The 17,157-nt window shown below is 43.4% G+C and overlaps 1 protein-coding gene across 1 annotated transcript in view; it reads left to right on the top strand.

Annotated features, from left to right (window-relative positions):
• FBN1 (fibrillin 1) overlaps nucleotides 1-15,988 on the top strand; it is a 258,038-nt gene extending 242,050 nt beyond the window's left edge. The window contains exons 59-66 of the mRNA XM_051822402.3: nucleotides 501-626; nucleotides 864-986; nucleotides 3,930-4,046; nucleotides 4,270-4,398; nucleotides 5,118-5,237; nucleotides 10,663-10,894; nucleotides 13,216-13,390; nucleotides 14,692-15,988. Coding sequence (XP_051678362.1) covers nucleotides 501-626; nucleotides 864-986; nucleotides 3,930-4,046; nucleotides 4,270-4,398; nucleotides 5,118-5,237; nucleotides 10,663-10,894; nucleotides 13,216-13,390; nucleotides 14,692-15,081 — 1,412 coding nt within the window. The 3' untranslated portion in view covers nucleotides 15,082-15,988. The remainder of the gene's footprint in view (nucleotides 1-500; nucleotides 627-863; nucleotides 987-3,929; nucleotides 4,047-4,269; nucleotides 4,399-5,117; nucleotides 5,238-10,662; nucleotides 10,895-13,215; nucleotides 13,391-14,691) is intronic.
• The last annotated feature ends 1,169 nt before the right edge of the window (nucleotides 15,989-17,157 follow it).

Raw genomic sequence — 17,157 nt, 5'->3', positions numbered from 1 at the left:
CTCCTCCTTCCCTTCTTATTTTTCTTTTCATTTTTACAATTACATACTGTCAATTTTCTTTATAATCATAAGCTTAACCCTCCACTAAATATAGAGTTAAACAAGTAATAGGTATAAAAACCACTGTTCCTGAAGATTATAGACAAGGGCTATAAACAATCAAACCTCAAAATGTCAATTTTGTTCATTTATATTACATTTTTTGTACTCCACATGTTAGTTACCACAAACCAGGGAAAACATGTGATTTTTGTCTTTTTGGGACTGGCTTATTTTACAAGCCTGATTAGTTTGTCCACTACAGTCTTGTGATGATATTGATTTGAATTTCAGTATAGTTACCATTGCATGTTGGCTTAATTTCCTCCAGTTGGTTTAATTTCTTAGGTAAATAATAGTAATACAGTATATTAGGATTTGCAGTGAAGTGACTGTTACATATTAATTTCATCTATCTTAAAATATCTTTGTTATTTTTATTCATACTTATTAAATTACAGATATTGATGAATGCAAGGTCATTCATGATGTTTGCCGAAATGGGGAATGTGTCAATGACAGAGGATCATATCATTGCATTTGTAAGACTGGTTACACTCCTGATATAACTGGGACTGCCTGTGTAGGTGAGTGCTCTATTTCTGATGATTTATCCTTCAGTGGAAATTTTAGATTATGGCAAAACTAAAAAATCCAAAGCTAAAAATAAAAAGTGCAGTTTCATAAGAAAACATGATACAATGATCGACTAAACAGAGTTTATTTTTGCTTAGCCCCAAACCAAATCTCTTTGTTAGATCTTGGATACTGGGCATTAGGCATTCTTTCAGGCGGGCAGTCACACTGTATGTCTTTGATCACAGATCTGAATGAGTGCAACCAGGCTCCCAAACCCTGCAATTTTATCTGCAAAAACACAGAAGGGAGTTACCAGTGTTCCTGCCCGAAAGGCTACATTCTACAAGAGGATGGAAGGAGCTGCAAAGGTAAAGTTGAATTTGCCTGCTCACCTGCCACCTGCCACCTGCCACCTGCCACATCACTGTATTCCCAGGAGCCATGAAGAATTCCTAGGCAGAGCAAAAACTCTGCTTGTCCAGGCAGGAGGTTTTTTAGTGCCTCTCTTAGAACCTCCCTGTGACCCATATCCTAGGTTAGATGAATAGAGGCCAAGGCCAGGGTAGCAGAGGGCCAGTGGTAGCAGCCAGTCTGATAAATTGCCCATGAGCATCCATGAGGGCCATCCATGAGGGTCTCAGAGATGGCAGGGCCAGCTCTCCAAGACTCAGGTTGGGGAACGGGGCGGGTCCTCAATTAAATCCCTCTCTCTACTTTCTACTTACTACATTTATGCAATTCAACAATGTTGTAGCCCAGGTCTCTAGCAAAGACCTGCCTCAGAAAAATTAATGCCATGATCCCAGCGGGGATTGTGACTAATTAAACAACAGGTCCAGGTTTTTGTTCTGCAAAATAGTGTCATTTTGCCCTATTTGAGCTTACCTGAGACACAAACATCACACGGAATGAGGAAACAGCACTACCTAGGTGGAAATCTCTTCTCAGCCAGAAGTGATCCTTTGCAAAATTCTTTTGGTACAAATTTACTCCTGTACAAGAACGTCACATTGAGTGAATAGCCCCATGAATGAAGATAATTTGGAGACTGAGAATTCGGAGAAAGAAAGGTAGACCACAGGGCAGAACAAGAGTTACTTCCTCTGCCATAAACCTGACAGGGGAGGCAAAGGATGTGCTGGAATGGAGTGGAGAGCACTAGAAGGCAGGCCCTCAACTCCTTCCTGTGTCTACAAGGCGGAGAGGGAGAGGTGAGTACAGCGAATGGCGCTGTGTGCAGCCCAGATCCAGCATCATCCTGCCCTCTGGGGAGAGGAAGCTGAGAGAGCTACTCAGAACTTCTAATTGTCTTAAAAGAAGAGTTACTCACAGCTTTGTTCCTCTCAAACATGGAACCCACTGCTCATCTGTAGGCCCCAGGAAGCTCTAGGCACTGTGGGGCTACAACGCAGTCCTGAATTCATTCATGGAAATGAAGAACGAGATCGAGGGGATAACATATTTCTTGTTACGTACACAAGAGTACTTCAAAAAGTTCATGGAAAATATGTATTATGAAAAAGCTCTGTGTGGATTTAAAAAATTTTGGCACCAAAATAAACCTTTTTCTATTATATTTTTCTATGATCCTTTTGAAGTATCCTCAAGTTATCTGTAACGAACAAATTTATAGTAGTTTTGTAACCTGTGGAGGCAAAAATTCAAAAAAGTTTCTAGCAGTTAGGAGATGAAAAATGGAAATTAAATATAGAGTACATTTGATGAAAGTCATAATTTATAAATTTCACAATTTATAAAAAGCATTAATAATGCTGTCTTTATGGTTTTAGGAATGCTAAAAGCAACTATATGATTTTTATACATCCTTCTACCACAAAGGTCCCTTTCTCCTACTTTTAACATAAGGTCTAAATTCTCCCACATACTTGGCATATGTGCCTAATATCAAAATGACTAGTTCAGACGTGTGTACGATTAAAACCGAGAGGAAACAGGCTGGAGGGCTGGCCCTGGGAGGAATGTGGAACCAGCACTACCCCTGTGAGCTGGGTAAGAACCAGAGAAGAGAGGAGGGGAGAAAAGACATCCCGGGGGGTGAGAATGGCAAGTGCTGCTCTTCCTAAGGTGATGTTCTCAGGAAAGAGCATTGTCACTGGGTCGTCTCCCCTCCCTGTTTGCAAGTGAGCCTCCGCAAGTATGTGCTGATGCACCAGCAGAGCTCACTGCGTGGTCGAGGGGCTCTACCATGGACCCTCAGAACTCCTCAGTAGTGGAAAGAGCGTAGGAGGGACTGCGTTTTAAGAGAAGTCAGCTCTGGGACAAAAACGGGGAGGTGTTCTCAGTCTTGATCCACTCCAGAGGCTACTGCAGCCAGGAACTAGCTCTGCGGAGTGGAAGCAAACACAGAAAAACAGCCTTGTCTGTAGCGCCAACACAGCTGTGAATGGTGGGTGCCTGGTTGCTGTGCTTGTGATAAAAGCAGACACGGAAGGAAACATTCCTCGTACAGAGTGATCTAAAAATTATCGTGAAAACTCGAGGAACGGCTAGCACACACTTTGTGTCTGACTATTCTTCATGAACACGGGAGTTGAGAAGGATCCTAGAAGTCAGGCTATGAGGAATGGACCTGGCACCGTGGGGGATTTCGTTGAAATGCAGAAGACAATGTTGGATACATATTGTAGGTGCGTTTTTAAAAAGTGCTGTTAGCTTATTAGTGAGGTTTCTCTTCCCTTTGTTTGCTTCCTGATTGCTCGATTTTGTTTTATCCAGAGGAGAATCTCTAACTAAAGAAGGCAGATTTGTTCTTGGGCTGCCTCACTGGAATAGAGTGAAAATAGCAAACAGAAGGGGACTAAGCATACAAATTCATTTCATCCTCAACATCACTTATATTTCAACTTAAATAGATCTTTTCAATGCTCTGGAAAATTTTTCAGAATGCTAATCTTTTATTTCTTTATAATTTGTTTAGAATTTTATTATAATGTACTTGAAATGTCCTTTGTTGAGAAATTCCTCTATTTTTCTACATAAAAGGAATTGAATTTTCCTTGAATCCCACAGAGCCACTTTTTTTCTAAATTGAGCCCTCCTTTGATCTTTTTTATTAAATTTCTTTATTTATATGAAAAGAACAGATTTCTTATATTTCATATATACAGCTTTAAGAACATAAGGATACTTCCCACTATCTTGCAACCCCACACCCTCCACGTTCCTCACAGCCCTTTGCTGCCATGGCCAGGGGCCTGTGAGACGTGGAAATGGCTTTGAGCTGCTTCCTAAGGTGGTTTCTCTGCCTGAGTGGTCAGCGGCTCAGATGCCCACCTCGCGTTTCCTCCTAGATCTTGATGAGTGTGCCACAAAGCAGCACAACTGCCAGTTCCTGTGTGTGAACACCATCGGCGGCTTCACGTGCAAATGTCCTCCCGGCTTTACCCAGCACCACACCGCCTGCATCGGTGAGTGGCAGACAAACACACCCTGTCTGGAGTGTAGCTGTTGTTTTAGGGGATTGTCTTGTTTGCTCTGCTGTCGGGATAAACCTAAAACTCAGAAAGAGGTGTGCGGAAGTGTGTGTGTGCACGTGCATCCCTGCTGGCCTCCTGTGGCCTTTTTGAGTTCGTCCTTCTCACTTTAAGGACTTGTAACCTCTCCTCCTCCCTGCCCCACCGCTTCTTACAGATAACAATGAGTGCACCTCGGACATCAACCTGTGCGGCTCCAAGGGCATCTGCCAGAACACTCCAGGAAGCTTCACCTGCGAATGCCAGCGGGGTTTCTCACTTGACCAGAGTGGTGCCAGCTGTGAAGGTGGGTGCAGCCTTTGGCTGTGATGCAGCTGGCGGGCTCCCCAGGAGGCAGCCTATGCAGCTGTCAGCTCTGTCCTCCTCCTCTGTGAGATACCCAAACTCAGCGCAGCAGGAACCCCAACTAAAGGCGGGGAATATTTCACCTGGTTTCCATGGGTCTGCTGTCTTAGAGATTTGTCTTTTATTGTGTCTTGCTTGTGTCTATAACACATGCCTTTGCTAAGTACAGCAGGGCTTTTCCTACTCAGTTGTTAATTTAATATAAGAGGGAATAACTCAAGTCAAGAAAAATAGCTTGATTCTAGGCCATTGGTTTCAAAGCCATCTGTGAATTTCCCAAATGTGGCCTAAACATATGAGGAATGATTCTTCTGATAAAACATCATTAAAAGTTTAAATGATATTGTTAGAATTTTGGTTTTGCATCGACACCTCTTGGTTTCTATGCAAATAAGCAACTTACAGAGCTATCCCCTAGGGTGCCTTGTGCTTAGCACTTACCTCCTTACCATTTTGATCTGTAGTCTTTACCAGGCATCTGAGTGTTCTTCCCCTCTCACTTAGCCAAAGAATAAATCATTTAAAGTTTTGACCATGTTCAAAGGTCAGATTTCCTGCTAGAATTACCTTTCATCTCGTCAGGTAGGTAAGTGTGGCTTCACAGACTGCCTTGGACACAAGTGATGACTTGGCCTAAAGGAAACTCTGCTTCGTTTTCAGATGTGGATGAGTGTGAAGGCAACCACCGCTGCCAACATGGCTGCCAGAACATCATCGGGGGCTACCGATGCAGCTGCCCCCAGGGCTACCTGCAGCACTACCAGTGGAACCAGTGTGTCGGCAAGTAGCTCCTTCTACTTAACAAGGCGCTCAGCACCTGGCAGTCAAAATGCGCTGCTTTCTTTCTGAAACTTTAAATTGATTATTGAAGCAACAACTACTAATTGAAAATTGCCCTAACCTTGTTGAAAGTAGGGGGAAGCAACAATCTTCACAAGTTAGCAAACTAAAAAAAAAAAAAAAAAAATCATGGTAAATTTGCATTGAGAGCACCTGAAATGAAATCCTTTTAGAATTCCTTCATCTCCAGTATTCCCTGACCTTGCTAGGCATCAGCCCACACCTGAATCCTGTCCACATCAGGGGCTAACAGAGCCCTGCTTCTGACTGAAAATTATTGGCCACCCAGAGGTTGTTTTGAGCCGCTTTTGGCCTGATGTGGTTCTGTTCGGCTCTACACATCGTTGGGGTAGAGAGTGAGCAGCACACACAGCAGGTTGTTTCAGGATTGCTGAATGAAGGGAGATCAGCCGACCCTTCCTAGATCGAAGTCATGTCATCTTTGACTTGAAAATGTTATGGGGAAAACAGCTCCTGATGCACAGCAGAGAAACAAGAATTTGTACATTTGAAGGGACATCAGAAAGATGATAGAGTGGAAGCCCCGTAAGTCACTGATGAGGACCCAGAAACCCCGAAAGGGAAGTAATACATCCAGGGCTGCTGTTTCTGTGACATGCCTGGAAGGAGAACCCAACCAAGGCTCTGAGTTTCCTGATTTAGGACTGTCTTTCAGTAGTCATGTTCACTTGTGTTTTCATCCAGAGATCATTGGCTGAGCACAGCTGCAATACTGGTTTTGGGTGACCTGTTGTTCTGGCTGCCATACCCTTGGGTGCAGAGTCTTTAGTTGAAAATTCAAAGAATTACTGCTCCCTGGGTGAATGTTCTGCATTCATTCAACCAGCACATTTGTTGGTTCTTGTTTATTAGTATTGCATGTCTTGTCTAGTTGGACTCTGTTTAAGACATGGCTATGTAGGATTGGCTATAGTAACCCCACAGATAGAGTTTAGGCTCTACAACTCTCTGGTTGTGCTAGCTGGTATTGGTAAAAATGTCTTCGTCCATTATCAACTCAGGGCTTTGATCTTAATCATCAGTATCTGACATTATTCATAAAACTTCCAGAGTGAGATTTGTTGACTCGGTACCCAGCATATGAGCCTGTGTGTCTGCATTGTGTAGGTCCCTTTAATGAAGCTGGAGCCACGGGGGTAAATGATGAAGGAAAAAAGGTGTATCTCTCCTGAACCTTATACTCTTCTTCCTATTTTAGTCCAGGGATAACAGAGAGGGGTAGGCCATACCCTGGTTTCCTGTAGAGACCACCTTGCTCCTGTGAAAATCATCTGGTTGAATGTTCCAGAATAAGTTCATTAAGAAGTCAGAAGAGTTTGGGATTCTTCAGGACCCCAAATGCCATATGGGCCTCATAAACCTTGAGAATTAGAGTAATCCAGAATGATCACTGCTCTGAGCTGGAATGACTTCTCCAGAGCCATCAAAGCAGAGTAGATTCCTTGGAATCACCTTCCCCCCTGGGACTCTAAGTCCTGGGCAGTCCGAATTTCAGTCTTCCAGGATAGCTGGGTTTAGGAAAGCCTTGGGTTATAGTTGGAGTCAGCCACTTTTTTTTTTTTTTTTAAGATTTATTTTTCATTGATTTGAAAGGCAGAGTTACAGAGAGAGGTCTTCCATCTGCCGGTTCACTCCCCAAATAGCCTCAATGGCCAGAGTTGGTCTGAAGCCAGGATCCAGGAGCTTCTTCCATGTCTCCCACGTGGGTGCAGGGGCCCAAAGACTTGGACCATCATCTGCTGTTTTCCCAGGCACATTGTCAGGGAGCTTGATCAGAAGTAGAGCAGCCAGGACTCGAACTGGTGCCCATATGGGATGCCAGCATCACAGGTGTCGACTTAGCCCATTACGCCACCATGCCGTCCAGCTGGAGTCAACCACATTGCCCTAAAGAAAATTAGCAAAAGAAAGCTCATCCTACATTTGGGAACATCCCAGTTTGTACTCCTATAACACCAAAGCTAACACACACCGTGCCAGCCAGAGGCTGGAGCCTTCAGTTTTAGAGAACAGGGTGGTAGATTTCAATCTGCTTTTCAGAAACAGTTTTCAAAGATTTTAATGCTATTTTTACAGAATTAGAATTATCTCTTCTTATTAAAAGAAAAAAAACACCCATTTAAGTCCAAGTGGAAGAATAAAACAAATATTTTTGGAATATCGAAAAAATAAATAAATAACCAAAAGTTTTGTGAAGCCATTTGCTTCAGGGTGCACAGGATGAAAAAGGTCAGGAAAATACAAGAGATGGTAATTAAAGTGCGGTGTTTGTGTACTGATAAAAAGAATGAGTGCACAAACATACTATTGTCAAAGTGTGAGCCCTGAGTACCTGCCAGTTTCTTCATCTGTGCTCCAGTCTACCTCACCTCTCAAACCCAGATAAGCAAGTTTAATTTAAACTCTATTAAATTCAGGGAGGAAACAAACAAGTAAAATAAAACACAGTGACAAGGGAGGGGGAGAGTTTCTGAGCAGAATGGATATTTACAGTAATACAGGTCAAAGTTCAAAGTTGCAAAGACCCTCAGGGACTGTCCAGTCTGTCCTCTAGATTATCTAAATCCCTCCTCAGCCTCCCTGAGTATCCCAGTTTGGCTTGAAATTGCCCAAGATTGCCCAATCTATAGACAGCTTTAATCCTTAGAAATGTCTTTTTCTAAATTTTTCCTCCTTCTAACTTCTCTAACCATTGGTCCATTTCTGCCTTATGGATAAAAGCAGAGTAAATCCAACATTATTGGCAGTTCTTCCCTTTCATCTACCCCCACCTTGTTGGTTTTACTAGTCCAGATATCAGCAGGAAACAGAGCACTGAGCCCAACTGAGAGCAGGGGGCAAGGGAGTAGAGGTGCTGATGCCCTACACAGCTCTGCCTCCCAGGGCCAAGTGCAGGTGCAGAGCGTGGAGGGGACACATGCGGGGGGCAAGAAGACACCCAGCCCAGGGGGTGTTTCCCCACTCAAGTAATACCCACAGCTCTCCTGTCTTTGACAGAGGGCTTGTGCCCTCTCCATTGGTTTCTACCGCATTCTCCATTCCTAATTTAAAATAAAAGGAAGAGAACACAGACAACAGCATACATAGTTATTTCTCTTTTGGGAACCCTGGAGCCTAAGTGATCTTGGAGGAGGGCTTGAGAGCCCTTGATATAGACGATCTTTAAATAGGCAGTTAAGGTCACAGACAAGAAGCTCGAGGCAAGACAGGAAAGACAGAAGAAAATACAAACATACACACTAAATCTGGATAAGCAACTAACCTGCCCTCACCAACGTTTCCCCACTTGTTTTCTAATTTAAAACTAAGAAGGCCGGCACTGTGGCATAGTAGGTTAATCCTCCGCCTGCGCTGCTGGCATCCCATATGGGCACCAGTTCTAGTCCTAGCTGCTCTACTTCTGATCCAGCTCTCTGCTATGTCCCGAGTCCTTGGGCCCCTGCACCCATGTGGGAGAACTGGAAGAAGCTCCTGGCTCCTGGCTTTGGATCAGCACAGCTCCGGCCATTGTGGCCATCTGGGGAGTGAACCAGCAGATGGAAGACCTCTTTCTCTCTCACCTTGCCTCTGCCTTTCAAATAAAGTAAATATTAAAAAAAATAATAACAGGAATAAAAAACAAACTTTTTTTAGAACCTTTTTTTTTCTTTCCAAATGAATTTGTCTCTGCAAAGAAGGTAAAACTAAATACAGGAAAAAGAAGCACCCATTTGGCTGGGGTGAGTCTACTGAGAGATCCTGTGGTATAAAGCAAAGCACGAGGCTTTTGCAGTCAGAGAGACCTGGCTATGAATCTGTGCCCTACCGCTGCTGGCTGTGAGATGGTGGAGACGCATTCTGAACCTCACTCTGCTCCTCTGTAGAATGGGGAATACAGTTCCTACCTCCCAGGATGGCTAGGCAGGTCCAGTAAGGGAATGTGAAATGCCTACACCCTGTCCATCACACGGTGCGTGTCTATTAAACTTCCCCTCCTTTCCTTTCTTCTCATCCATACAAGTAGGTATTCACTGAGCAAAGGCCAGCCCCATTGGACTCCAGTGAACACAGGCCTGAATATGGCCACAGCAATGCGAACTATCTTAGCGAGTTTTCAACCTGCTCTCTCAATGCAGGTCTACGCAAATCTATTAGATATTTCAAGAAATAAATTGGAAATAATGAGAAACTTCAGTTTTCTCCCTTTGAGTAGCTGTTTTAAAGTTGGACTTCTTTCCCCTGCTCCTTACTGTCAGACTTGGCAGGTCCCTGTGGGTAGCCAGTCCTGCAGCATCTGTCTCTCTTGTGGGTTTTCCTCAATTATTGCTCGTGAAGTCTGCACAAAATCTCTTCCAGCCGCACTTAGCTTTAGACATGGCTCAGACGCTCTGGGCAGCAGGCTGGTTTGGATAAGGGGCGGGGGAGCAGGGGTGCATTCAGAGATGGGAACAGACATACCAGAAGGTACTATTCATCTCCAAGAACAAGCACCTGAGGGCTTTTGCTGATTTTTCGAAAGGAAGTCCAAGTGGGACAGACACTTCCTGCAGGACCTCAGCCCTTGCCAGACCCACACATCCTGACAAAAAGAAGACAGCGCTAGCAGCCTCCAGGAGATAGGTGGTCCCTGCTTTGGAGATATCTGTCCCATCGCTGGCACAAGTGAAGCGGGGCACAGGCAACCGCTCGTTTCCCTCTCTCCCACCCTGAACCCTGAACCCGTGCCACAGAACACACCAATGTTGGCTCCCAGTGAGAACTGGAGTCTGCTGATCATCAAATGCCATCCTCTAATGCTCTCCACCTGGTGCACTTGACCTCATCTGCCACGTTTAGTCACAACATGGCAACTGGCCACATCCATTTCCACATGTTTCTCTGCTGCTCCTCTTCCTATTCCAGCCACCTCTGCCCACCTTCCCTTGCTGAGAGCCAAGCTGCAGGCCAGCTGGCCAGCCACAAGTGGCATGACCCTGTCTCCTCATTAGAAATCCCTGCCAGGGGCTGGCACTGTGGCACAGCAGGTTAAGCCACTGCTTGTGACACTGGCCTACCGTATGAGCACCAGTTCCCACTCCAGCCGCTCCACTCCAATCCAGCTCTGCTCATGTGTCTGGCAGTGGAAGGTGGCTCAAGTGCGTGGGCTCCTTCCACCCTCGTGGGAGGCCCAGATGGAGCTCCAGGCTCCTAGCTTTGGCCTGGCCCAGCCCTGGCTATTGTGGCTATTTGGGGAGTGAACCAGCAGATGGAAGATCAATCGCCCTCTCTCTCTCTCTCTGTCTTTAAGGCTGCCTTTCACATCATTCAATCTTTAAATAAGACATCTGGCTGGTGTCACACATGTAGTGCTCTGTTTTCTCTGCAGATGAAAATGAATGCCTCAGTGCTCACATTTGTGGAGGAGCCTCCTGTCACAACACCTTGGGGAGCTACAAGTGTATGTGTCCTGCTGGCTTCCAGTATGAACAGTTCAGTGGAGGATGCCAAGACATCAATGAATGTGGCTCTTCACAGGCCCCCTGCAGCTACGGGTGTTCCAACACCGAGGGCGGCTACCTGTGTGGCTGTCCACCTGGTTACTTCCGAATTGGCCAAGGGTAAGTAAGCAGTACTTTTCCTGGTCGTGTTTAGAGAGTTTCTCATTCATAATATAATTAAGTATATTGAACTCAAATGTACCTGTCCTAGTAAAAAAGAACAGTACTCTTTATAATTTCAGTTAGTTCTGCAAAGGTTTCAGGTCATTTTATTTGAAAAGGGATCATCTTGATTTCTGGAAATTCATAGGTAATCAAACAAAATATTGAAACTGCATTGTAAATACTGAGTACTGCTATATGACTTCAGTATCTCACTCCCTTGATCCCCACATCTTGTTGGGAAGTGATTCATCTCTCTACCAACTCATGACACAGCTGGGCTCACTGTGTACCTGTTGGTCCATCCTTCTCCTGAGACAGGCAAGATTCTATCTCGACTTAAAACACCTTCTTGTCCAGCTCCCATCTGGCTAAATCAAAGAGATACCTTTTAACTGGAGGTTCTTCGGAGTTTTAAGATATATTTTACATTTCAGAGTTGAATTTGCATTAAACATTACCAAAAAAAGCATTAAATATGAGAATTGAAATAATTACTGCATTTTCCAGGTAGAACACTTCACCATACTATATGATGTATATGTGAGAGTTGGAGCAGGGAAAGAATATTTTCATTTTACTCGATTTAAAAATTTTATGGTGAATCCTCAAAGCCTGGGTGCTTTTCCTTGCTAAGTTAGTCTGGACACACATACACACTTACGCCAGATTATCAACTGAGTGATCTTTGATCTCTTGACACACAAACATCAAGTGATTCATTTTTGGGACTGTATAAACTTGAGGGTAAAAGAATATTTCATGAGAAGCATACGGAATGCCAACAGGACACAAATTCCCAGATGTTAGTGTCTGGTTCTCAGTTGACTTCTTCATAGTTTCATGCCAGAACCGGTTTCCCAGCAAAAATTGTGACACTGCAAATTGGCTTTTGGCCAGTGGGTTCTGTAGTCACACTTCTTATAAGAGGTGCTCCTGGGAGATGAAAATACTGGAAAGAAGTTCTGAGAGGGGAACTGGAGCCTGCAAATTTGAGGTTTACCTCCAGGTAATTTAATCACTATGCGGATGGATGTGCACACACACATACAAACTCACACAGTGTGAACACTTGTCAGTTCGTCCATGTTACTGTCTCTACATGTTTCATTCTATAAGATAAAGGAGGAAAGGAACTGTGTCAGACTCTGAGAAAATTGGGGAAGAGGGCAGGAATCCATACATTGCTATGAATTACAACAAGTGTTGTGCTCGTCAGCATTACATTTTGAACCCCAAGGGCATACAAGACCATGGATGTTAAAGAGTAGGTCAGCCAATACAGAAAAATCGTGAAATAATATTGGGTCCACATTATGACCCATTAGTAGAAATCTACCCATATTTTATAACAATTTTGTTCTCTGTATGAGTCACTAGAGTAGACTCTACCCCCAAATAAGATTCTTTTAGGATCATTCAAATGTTTCAACACATTTGGAAAAGCGAGCCGATAAATACAGAGTGCAAACGGCCTCTGAAATAGTAAGCAGAATAACAAAACAAGATACTTGTGAAACATGCAAGCCTCACTCCGTTACTTGGCTTTGATACCTGAAAGGCGAAGAAAAACAGCTGAACTAGTTCTCTCCTGGGCATGGGTTTGTTTATCCGGCTTTGTATGAGTCAGAGCCAATGGCCCTAGTGGTTTTGAATGACTTGAAACAATTTCCCACAGTTGGGCAGGCTCTGATACGTGCATTTTCTATATCACATGTCTTTGCCATTTGTTACTCAATCAACCCTCAGTTAGCACCAAGAGCTTTCTTCCTGTCCTGAGTAGGGTCAGCAAAAGTGAAGGAGCAGAAGAATAGGAGCAGTTGTTCAGAAGGTTGAGTGAGGGAATCCTGGTGGGAGTGGAAGAGGACAAGAGAGGAAACAGGGATGCCTCACATCTAGCTCCCTCTGGTGGAGCCTGCTTCATAGGAGGAAGATATTTTTGTTTTGCCTTTCAAAGCACATCGGCTTTCTCCTCCCCACCCCCAACCGAAGTACTGAAAAACGCCTGCTGCGTTAGTTTTGAGCAACGAAGGGGCAGGTAACTTTGCAAAACAGGGTCTTGAGAGAGAGCAGAAAGAAATCAGTGAACCCAGGGAACTGAGAGTGAGAGGCTAAGCACGAAGGACCTCGAGGTGGTTGTCAGAATTGATCATCCGGTGAACAGAAAAACAACCAAAAGCCGAGTGTCGCCCACTGCCACAATTGAGCAGAACTCTTGCATCACCTTCCCCGTGTCCAGACCCTAATGAAAAAAGTCTCCACTCCTTTTCTGCCCGCAGGCACTGTGTTTCTGGAATGGGCATGGGCCGAGGAGGCCCGGAGCCACCTGTCAGTGGTGAGATGGATGACAATTCCCTCTCCCCAGAGGCTTGTTACGAGTGTAAGATCAATGGCTACCCCAAACGGGGCAGGAAGCGGAGAAGCACAAATGCAACAGACGCCTCCACTGTTGAGGTAGGTCAGAAGGTGGTTTCTTCTGTGTCTCCTATTGGGGAAAAGCCTTCCAGATTCCTGTGGCTTCCCCCAAGGATGTTTCAAAGTGTGAAAAATCTCCCCAGGGAGAAAATCCAGACATTCTCTGAACTCAAGGCTGCATTTTACAAGATGCTGCGGGGCTTTCTGGAGTTTCTTGCTTCTCTTAGGGAGTGGCCATCCGAAGGTTTTTACATACTTGCTCATTTCCTCTGTCTCGCCAAAAAGCAAGTCCAACACCCACCCAAAGTCTGCTGGAAGGACAAGGTCTGAGATCCAGGACAGCGAGTGGGCAGAACAGCAGAGTGACATAGTGCTCCCTCCACAAGGACGCCAAGTTCTGAAAGCTAGAGGCTGCTCTACTGAAAAGAGCCATGTGGAGTGTGAGGGAACTTGGATTGTAGACAAAAATAACATGGAGCTGGAGCAGCCTGGTTGGCTTTGCCTACGGCTGCTGCAGCCTTTCCGTCAACTCCGAAGTGCACGGATATTCACCCAGACCTCTGGCTGCAGGCCTGTAGAATCCAGCACATGTGGTCCCAGGGAGGCAAGCAGGAAGCCAGGTGAAAAGCATTGAGATCATCCCCATCAGGAAATAAGCTCATGGGTGTGTCCTCAGGAGGGGATGGTTTTGTATCAGTGAACCAAATTGAAAGGGACCGGTTGGTTCGTACGTAGAATCGGTGCTGCAACCCATCTGCAGTGGCTGGGGAATGAGATTAGTCTTTGGAAAGAAAACAATCTGTTAAAGTACTGGGTCTCAAATTTGAGAAACACCTGGGAGGCTTACTAAAGTGGAGCTCTGGGAGACACTCCCCAGGGTTTCTGATTCAGGGGGCCTGGGGTGGGGCGTTGCAATTTGCATTTCTAATAAATTCCCAGGTGATGCTCACTGTGTGGTTCTTGGACCTCCACTTTGAGACCCAGTGCATCCAAATACTCATATAAGTGATTTCAACCTTTCTTCTTGACATCAGTTTAATATTTTAAAATGTTATGAGTATATGCCACTTTAAAAACATTTAAACAGAGTGCTTTGTGAATGTGATTTTTCCTTTTTTGTAATTGTCAATAACTGCTTTTTTTAATTTTTTAAGCAGAACTTTATTAAGTAGAATGGCTACAAATCAAGAACGTTTTATCAGTTTTATCAAGGGCATTTTTCAACAAAGTATACACACAACATGGGCAGAAAGTTGTGTTAGTCTGAGATGGGAGTCACTTACGAGAGGACTAGGTGGCACACTTCATTGTATTTAACACATCGTCTTACGTCTTTCCAGGATCAGTCTGAGACAGAAGCCAATGTGAGTCTTGCAAGCTGGGATGCTGAGAAGACAGCCACCTTTGCTTTCAATATTTCTCATGTCAGCAACAAGGTCCGAATCCTAGAACTCCTTCCAGCGCTTACGACGCTGACGAATCACAACAGATACTTGATTGAATCTGGAAATGAAGATGGCTTCTTTAAAATCAACCAAAAGGAAGGGATCAGCTACCTCCACTTCACAAAGAAGAAGCCAGTGGCTGGAACCTATTCATTACAAATCAGTAGTACTCCACTTTATAAAAAGAAAGAACTCAACCAGCTAGAAGACAAATATGACAAAGACTACCTCAGTGGTGAACTGGGTGATAATCTGAAGATGAAAATTCAGATTTTGCTTCATTAATTCACCATCCAGAGACCAAATAATTAAAATAAAAACAAATATAGATAGGTAAAACTGTTTTCCCCAAATCAGAATCTTCATATCATAGGTACAATCTTTCACCAAGTAAATTTGTATAAATAAGCACTATTCTTGTATTGCAAAATCAAGGTACAGGTGACTACCCTCGCTCAAAACAACCACTTTCTCAGGCTTCTTGTGTGTGTAGCTATGCTACCTTGTCATATGTGTTGATTCTTGAAAACTGGGATATGTATTCTCATTGGGGGTTGGCCATTCATGCTGACATGCCATTCTTCAGCAAGTGTACAGGAATGTGCTTTTAACTGATGGACTATTTTATTTTTTTCAAATTTTTAAACTTTGCTTCTCCAAGTACAAGTACTAGGTTGGCCATTTATAATATCTATTTGGTGCTAGTAAATTGTCAAACTAGATTTATAAATGCACTGTACTATTTACACAACTTAGAAACCAAATTTCAAGTATTCAGTTCAAATACTTCATTCATTCAGTCAACCAAAGTTAGTTCAGTAGCTTATCTCAGTTATGAGTATAATACATTACATGTAAATTAAGTGTGTGTATACTGTAATCGTGCTATTTTTTATCATTGAAACATTTATAAACTAGAATAATAATGCCCTTAATGTGAGGGTTTGTAATGGTGCTTATTAAGACCAAAGACTTGTTAAATGTATACACCAAGTGGTAATGAGATTTCTGTGACGGGCCCACACGTGCATTGGGGTCTGGGAGGACCAGGAAACAGCCTGAGCGGCCAAGGATTACCAGTGCATCCTTCACACGGCATGTGCAATATGTCACTACTCCCGGTCATTCCTGCCAGCAGGGGGTCAATGTCCTAAATGTCACAATAAAACAATCTCTTCTTTTTTTTAGTTTACCCCTTGGCTTGGTGTTCTTGCATGGATTTGGGGTTGGAGGGGCCATTCTGGAGGCTAAATAAAGTCTCCTGAATTGAAATTATCCTGGATCTGTTATGTATGGTTTATAAAGGTGCCAAATGTATAATGCTAGATGAAGATTTAACCTCTCTGAGAAAGTCCCTTGTTTTATTCATTAAAGATAGTAGGGCGCTGATATCATTCACTTGATTTGCAAGTAAGGAATTTAGATTGTATTATCCTTTCTAATACATGACCCAATTAACTCCCACATTTAAATATTTGAAATATCAATTCTGCCATTGCCTTAGAGCACATGAAATTTTTACAAAAGATTTGTCAAGCCCCCTTCTCTAACATGTAGTGTTGGCAAGCTTTAGGTGTTCTGTCTTTCCCAGTAAACATCTGTTTGTCAGTAGTTGTCTAATCACAAAGTAATGATCCCAAATTTAATCCAATTGGATGTTAAAACTCTTAGTTTCTGAATTCATAATTTGAAAACACTGTTTTATTTTAAATACAGTATTGGTTATTTGGCAACTTAACTCATTCGGTTGACAAGAAATAATTTTTGGAATCCCTAAGGGCAATAAGGCACTGTGTGGTAGTAAAAATAAGGTGAAATAAGATTGCTGCATAAAAGGGGGAAGAAAACTAAACAGGACCCAGGAAAGTCCTTTCAAGATCTTTGAAGTGTTAGGCTGAAGAAAGTGGAGTGGGTATATTCCATATTATTCCAGAAGCCAAAACCAGGGTCAGTTGGCATAAGCCTATAGTTGATACCATCCTAATTATTTAGCATCTTGCTGAGAGAATGGATTTCCTTGCAATCTGATGAGCTCCCTTCACAAGCTACAGGAGTTTCAGACTAGGCTTAATGGCAGCCATTGGACAAGAATGCTTTACCTTGCCTAATGAGCCATAAACATTCTGGATGTTTTTTGTGTCTCTTGTTTTGCCATCCAAAAAAAAATTTGCTCATAATAGATGCTCAGTAGAGATGAGTGAAGGACTATTACTGAAGTGATTTGTGCCTTGGGTAGGAGGTCAAAATATGACTCAAAATTTCCTTCTAACCCTGTGCTATGGTTTTGTTATAGAAGTGTATTAAAATTGTTACAGAAGAATATTCAGCATATGGTAAACTGCAGTTTGCATACGGAAAATC

Source organism: Oryctolagus cuniculus, chromosome 12, assembly GCF_051225735.1.
Source record: "Oryctolagus cuniculus isolate XC-2025 breed Fujian yellow rabbit chromosome 12, ASM5122573v1, whole genome shotgun sequence".
NCBI classification, from domain to species: Eukaryota; Metazoa; Chordata; class Mammalia; order Lagomorpha; family Leporidae; genus Oryctolagus; species Oryctolagus cuniculus.
Note: the sequence above shows the minus strand (reverse complement) of the source record. Positions and strands in the feature narration are given on the sequence as shown.